The sequence below is a fragment of the Oryza sativa genome, chromosome 10, assembly GCF_034140825.1.
Source record: "Oryza sativa Japonica Group chromosome 10, ASM3414082v1".
In the NCBI taxonomy this organism is placed as follows: Eukaryota; Viridiplantae; Streptophyta; class Magnoliopsida; order Poales; family Poaceae; genus Oryza; species Oryza sativa.
The window spans coordinates 11,157,398-11,164,606 of NC_089044.1; the positions used below are offsets into that span (position 1 = coordinate 11,157,398).

Sequence of the window (7,209 nt, forward strand, 5' to 3'; positions counted from 1 at the left end):
AATGCCGGATTCGCCGGCGTGACGCGGTACCGGGCGGACGGGGAAGGCTCGAACGGCCGGTTGCGGTGAACGCTCCTTGGTGTTTAGGCTGGAGATGATAATCAGGGCAGTCCACACCGCCGCAAGAGGCGGCAGCACGGAGATGCTGAGGGGGCTCACCCGACACCACTGCATGTTGAAGTTTACCACCTCCGTAGAAAGTTGTCAAGTGCATTCCTAGCTTACGTCAAGATAGAGCTGGTGTTCCCTGCAGGGAGATGCTGTTCAAGATTTATGAGCAATACAATTTCCGCGATGATCGTCCAGGAGTATTGTCCAGCAACGGATAGTAGAAACATGAAAGACCAACCTTTTCCCACTGCTTATGGGGAATCCTTAAATAGCTATAGTTGCAGCTCATTTTTTTGAGAGCCACACAATGGGATGCTCCGTTTGCTGTTGGATTGAAGGAATGATCTAACAAATTGTATTATTGATGGTTTGAAAAGTGAGGATATTATGTTTAGAGATGATCATTACAGAAACTGTACAATGCTCGTATATCTGTTCGCTTGTTTTATATTTTTAGATGATTAAAGTCTCTTTGCGGACTATTTTTCTAATAATAAGAACATTCATATATTCATACATTGGGTCTAATTGGACTGGCTCATCTACACTTTACATGGCGAAAATAATGGCCCATCACCAAATATGCGCGTCGAAGCCGCTCTTGCTTTCTAGTTCAACTCCCTGAATTTTCTAATACCATTTATATAAGCTCATAACATGGTTTTGCATAATTATTTTTATCTAATTTGTACTTTCTCTGTTTCATAATGTAAGTCATTCTAGTATTTTCTACATTCATATTGATGTTAATGAATCTAGACACATTAATATGAATGTAGAAAATGCTAAAATGACTTATATTGTGAAACAGAGGAAGTATATAATTTAGTTGAGTTTTATATCTGTTATATTAGCTATTCGAGGCAGCTCGTTTTAGCTTTTAAATACGCAAGACCAACAACATTCAAATCAAGCTTAGGGGATAAAATGAACGGTATTATAAAGTGTAGGTGGGGCATGATTTTTATTTTTGTTTTCTCACCTCGGACATATATAATCAATTAACCATTCCAAATTTCCAATTAAAATTGTTTTTTTGGCCTATGAAAGGATTTGCTCCGTAGAAAATTTCAGAAGAAATATGACATGATGTTCAAAATCATGCAATTTTTTCTTACGCGCTCTTTCTAAACTATTGTACCTTTTCGTGTCTTACTACCATGTGAAAGCGATCAAGTTACACAAATGCGTTTAGCAAAAAGCACCGAAATTCATATCAGTTAGCAGAGTCCAAGTAGTGCATTGTACATCGACATAATTGAATGAGTAAACATAAGAGCACTGGAATTACTAATAATTCATGTTTTCTGTTGGTACCAAATGTCCTTCCACAAGGGAAAACTCTTACATGGTGTCGTACAGCAATTCTACAGACACAAGACCATAGCCCATAGGCAGCTTTATTATGTTGTAGAACAAAAGAATAAGAAACATTTGAAGTACACAGCCTGCTCGGTTGAATTGATATCACAATTTAGAAACAGTGACATTTTGGGGCTAGGAGCTGATTTATATACCTCCAGCCCACGGCCAACCACTTTGGTGAACCATATAAATTTCTTCTTGCAATTTCACCTTGTGACATGTACTGTTGCGCATACATCGTAATGAAAATATCATGCCCAGGACTAGGCAGCAGGCACCAAGTCATACCTCCAATTCTGTGAATGCTAGATCTCACTGAAGTGTCAGTATACCGACAAAATTTGACTTTTGATTAGAGAAGAAATCAAATAGTCCGGAGCTATTATTTACACAAGGTTTGTTATGGGATGGTATTCTCATACTAGTCATGTCATTCTGAAATGTAAGGCTACACCTTTGGAAGATGAAGATCGGCTAGTGACGAAGTGAGATCTTCTCTCGATTGGGATCTCCGACTTTGGAGTGTTGTTTGACCTGGCTTCCACATTCCACTAGAAAACTGCATCTGACCTAAGCTTCCAACAGAATAGCTGTGATAGACGCCCAATGACTGCCTGGAGGACTCCATAAGCTGAACACTGCTGCCTCCTAATCCATGGCTCATGCTGAATGGATGGGGCTCTGACCCAGCAACAGTAGGACTCAGAGGTGTCTTTGTTCTTGCATCACCTGTGAAGAGAATGGCAATACGAAGCAAATTTAAAAGTTTTGTCTATAGGACGGAACCTCAAGCTACAGAAAACAAAAGGCGAGTGCAACAGCCACACAGAAATTGCAGGATAGTTTGACTTCACATAATGAAAGAAATCTCTTTCCATACTATTGTGCCTTCATTGTTAATAGAGTTAAGTAACAAAAACTACTTTTCTATAATAGTATATTAAATAATTAAAAAGTTCAGTCCAACATAATAATTAATATAAAAAGAAAAAAGAAGCAGCTTTTTTAGAATGGAAAGATGTTTGATTGTTTAAAATTAAAGAGATGATGCATAGTATATAGTAGACATATAGTATAACACTTTATTTGGTTTTCCAAAAAAGCAGAGCAACCAATGGCTATACGTCTACTAAAGAAAAAGAAATGGTACATATAGTATCAACAGAATTGTCAGGGTAAAAATTTTGTGCTTCTAGAATTTAAGTCCCAACCCCACAGACAATAGATGCTTTTTACATGAGGAAACACCTTAAAGTAACAGCAATGTCAAGGAAAAAAAAACTCAATACATACCTGAAGTAATATGACTCCATAGATGAAATCTGAAAGGTGATCCCATGCTAAGCACAGGACTGCCTGCACTGTTCTGCCTAAAAAGTGGCAGATAAGACTTGCGGAATGATCTTGGGATTGAATTGCTGACACACAATATGGCACATATGACTAACACAATTGAAATCAGAAACAACACAATAAGAATATTTGGATTTATCTCTCGGTGGAGTATTCTGTATCCTTGAATATCGATTCGTGTAGACAACACCTGTCCAGCCTCTAACAAAGCAACCCCAAGAGTCCAAGTTATACTACCAGAGTCAATTATCACCTGGTTATCTTTGATCTGCAGCCCCTCTCTCAGAAGTGATGTAATATAAGGAGCCCTGAAACAATACTGTTCTATAAAAGGTTGTGGTGGAACACTACTCTTTGCAACCTTCCATGTTTTTTCACAAAATTCCTGGCCTCTATTTAGAACATCAATGAGAGTGGCATCGGCAGTCAAATTGAAAAATTTAAAAACCACATAGAAACCAGACATAGCATAAAACTGCCCATGTGGTTGCGGAAAGGTACTAGGAAGAGCACAAGGTTTAGTGTTGCAGTCAACTGAGCTTGCATTGGACCACTCAGAAAGATTCACTGTTAATTTTGCAAGGGCACTACATTCGTTCCACTGAGGCATCCCGATCAGTTCAACTGCCATTCCCTGCTTCTCTTTGCCTGTTGTCTTCCCTCCAACACTGGGACTTCCATCTAGTTTGAGCGGGTGGCAGTAAGAACAAATATAATCTTCTTTGTATCCCGTTTGTAGACAAGGATGCTTAACCTGAACTTTTCCATTACCAGCTGCCCCTCCCAACTTCTTCACAAGATGTGCAACAGATTTGTCAAATGCATCATTTAGCCCATAACCAGACAGAGAATAAGCACTAAGTTGATGACTGATAGAACCAATCCTTAGACTCATACTTGTTTCATCCTGAATGGAATTATCAGTCTCAAATGTCACCTGTAATGATGATCCACCTAAATCAAGTGAACCATATGTCATTTTAGAAGATGAGGTGCCAAGCATATTCAAATGATGGTTAAGAGCTATCCATCCATAATAAGCTTCATCCATGCCACTGATAATCTTGACTCTGTCTCTAGAACACAGAAACGATGAATTCTTCAGAATATCCCAAGCCTTGTCCAGAAGCCACTCAGAATCTGCACTCGGTAGCTTGCGCACACCAGCTGTGGCATATAGAAAAGCAGGCGTGTGTTTGTGTGCACGTCTAGGAATCAACTTCTCAGCCATTCGAAGGAGGGGCTCTATTGTCATCTTTAATCCAGTTTCATTGTGAACAAGTTTGTTCAACCCAGGTTCAGTCTCCATTCGCTGATAGGCTCGCCCAGTTAATTTACCAGATTTTTTCTTAGGAGCATTTCCTAAGGGTTTCAAAGCAATAGGAAATGTGTTTCCATCGTCATGGTTAACAGACCATTCGTAAACATACACTCTTGTCCCAGTGCTTCCACAATCAAGAATAACATAGTATTCAGGGCTTCCTTCCGAGAGAAAGACATGGAAATATCTCAAAGAAGCATATATAAAGAACACCAAAAGGAACAGAGCAATAGCACAACCAGCAGCTCTCATGCATTTCTTTCGATTTGTTGGTGATGAGGGGGGTGTTTTCTCTTTTGAAAAGCTTGCAACAGCGCCATCTCTTTGAAGTGTGCGGATAGGTTTTGCACGCCCTGAGACCAAATCACTACCAGTGCTAGAGCCCCTTTCTAATGCATCAATTCTTGAGAACGTAGGCAAATCTTGAAGTGAAGAAGACAGCCGCATAGTTGCTTCTTTGTAGTCAGGGTGGCAATTATTATAAGATCTCACTGGTAAGGGCAAATAAGCAGTTGGAATCTTGGCAAACAGAAGTCATAAGGATGCAGCATAAATAACCAGAGTAAATTAATTCAATAGCGCCTTTGCACCGCCTCTGCCTGCAAGAAAATTCCATAGTTAGAATATACTAACGTGGTAAACCACATATGAATAAAGCTAAAATTTGAAAGATGCTCCGCACTAACTAACAACACTCTCGTTATCAGGCATAAGAAAAACTTTCCTACAACACCAATGCAACACTAGCATTGAAGAAAATAGATGCATCCTAAATTCCTAATCTTAGGAAATATATTAACACTATATAAATATCAGTAATATCTGCAAATCAACTCACATGCTAAACCAGGTTTTCCCTAAATCCTGATACTAACTCAGTGCCCCCACGTTAAACTGCTAGTATTCATATGCATCATCCCACCGACACTACAACAGAAACAGGTCACCACCGACGACGAACTCCCGGCTACACACTACCACCCATAGGCAAAAACTCAAGGATCGCAGCAACGCGCCCGCCCCCAAACACGCCAGCTTCCCCTCGATTCCAGCACCCAGGATCGCGTCCTCCACCACACCAAACCGCCCGATCCCAGCCACCGACCCCCGAACAACCTAAGATCTAATCGCAGATTGCCGACACGCGACCACAGAAACCCGGCATCGAAGCTGCCGGATTGGATCTGGCCGGGAAGGGGGGGGGGACACCGACGACTTACCCGTCGCGGCGGGCCGGTCTATGCCTCCATCGCCGCCCACCCCCCGGCGGCGCGGGGCCAGCGGCGGCGAGGATTGGGAGCACCCGCGCGGCGCGGTGGGGCGGAGCAGTTGGGGCGAGGCGGCGATGTGGGCGGGGGCGGTGCCCGCAACGGCGGCGCGTCGACGAAGGACCGGGCGGTGTGGGGCAGCGTGGGGTCGGCGCGGACGGAGGTTGTGGGGGCGTCGTGGCGGATGGAGGTGGTGGTGACGACGTCTTGGAGGCGGCGGCAGCTGAGTGGAGGCGGGCGACGGATCGGGGATCCGCAGTACCGGCGGCGGCGGCGCGGATGAGATTAGGGTTAGGGGAGGGAGGGAGCAAGGGTGAGAGGGCTGGGTGATGAAGGGGCGATCGACGGAGGGAGGAATCTGCGGCGGAGGGGAGGAGACCGGCGGCGAATCGGGGCAAGGAGGGCGGATTTGGGGGGCGACGGTGCGGGCGCGGGTTGGGGGATGAGGACGCGCGGGTGTTGGGGGAGAGGTGGAGATGATCTCGATCGTTCCATTTTTCACGGCCGTCGACTGCTGAATGTAAGAGCGTAGGAGTGAAGGATTAGCTGGGTCCAAGTTCACAGTTCCGACGAAAATAGGTTGAATTTCAGAAACCGTATGAGATTTCAATGAGTTTCATTAAAATTTAAATTTGAATTGATAAAAAAAATCAAATTAAATCTTATAAATAGTATGATATTCGTAGAACCTATTGGGATATAAATTTTAAAAAAAATTGATGTATTCCATATATTTACTGAAATTTACACTAGAAAAGAAAAGAAAAAATAACGAATTAGAAAAAGGGAAAAAATCAGTTTACCTCTTTTTCTAGTTATCGATTGAAATCTCGATGATTTCGCTCGGAATTTCGCCAAAGCCGACCGGTTTTCGCGAGCTTATCGGTAAACTCAAGGAATTTGTATTCAAATTTTGGTTTATGAAATTTGTTTGGTATCTACCAGATTTCGTGAAAATCGTTATTCCGCCAGAGCTCGAAACGAAAGGCCATCTTGGAATCGTAAACCCTGGCCGGTGAATTATAGGGTAGATAGATAAATGGAAGTAGTATTTTGCTATACTTGTGGCATGCACGACGAGGATAGTTGGTAGGCCTACCCTCGATGGATTTGCATGCGACCGCGCTTGTTGTTCGGTCGAGAGATACGGCAACTGGCATGAGGGAAATATATTGGTTGATGAGGAAACTGTTTTACGCGAGAGTTGTCTACGCCAACTCGCTTTGCTGGCGGAAAAGCTATCGCGTGAACGTTCGTGGAAATTGGTTCACGCGAACGCCCCTTTTCCGGATCGTTTCTGTATACTAACTGATTAGATCGCTGTAATTTCAGATCACCAACTAATTAGATTTGGAGATATACAACATGGACCTTGTGGGCTATAGTAGTTTAAATTGACATCTTTATCTTATTTTTACTTTTTTTTGTTTCTTTTGTGAAATTATTTTTTATTCTAGTTTGTTATTTATTTTGTGATCACAAAATATGTATTCATTTTTAAAACATAACACAACAGCAAAATTTATCTTTGAATATTTTTTTCACTATTATTTAGAGAAGGAATTTTAAATCATATATAAACTTTACATGTGTAAAGTTTACATATAAAATGTTACTGAAAATTACTATGTATAAAGTTAGTATATGTAAACTTTATACGAATAAAGTTACATGTATAAAATAGAATTGTTTATGTTAGATTTTAGTCAAAATGAGAAAAGAAAAGGCCCGGATATGATTTAGCTAACTAGTGGGCCCGTGAAGATTTTGCATATGCATAGGCTAAGTTGT

The 7,209-nt window shown here is 41.7% G+C and overlaps 1 protein-coding gene across 1 annotated transcript; it reads right to left on the reverse strand.

Moving 5' to 3' along the window:
• Positions 1-1,369: 1,369 nt before the first annotated feature.
• Positions 1,370-5,850, reverse strand: LOC4348384 (probable apyrase 7). Its single transcript, XM_015759056.3, has 3 exons — positions 5,371-5,850; positions 2,770-4,749; positions 1,370-2,205 (listed from the first exon to the last, which is right to left on the reverse strand). Exons 2-3 carry the CDS (start codon positions 4,595-4,597, stop codon positions 1,925-1,927), a joined length of 2,109 nt encoding a protein of 702 aa, XP_015614542.1. The 5' UTR covers positions 4,598-4,749; positions 5,371-5,850; the 3' UTR covers positions 1,370-1,924.
• Between the last annotated feature and the right edge of the window lie 1,359 nt (positions 5,851-7,209).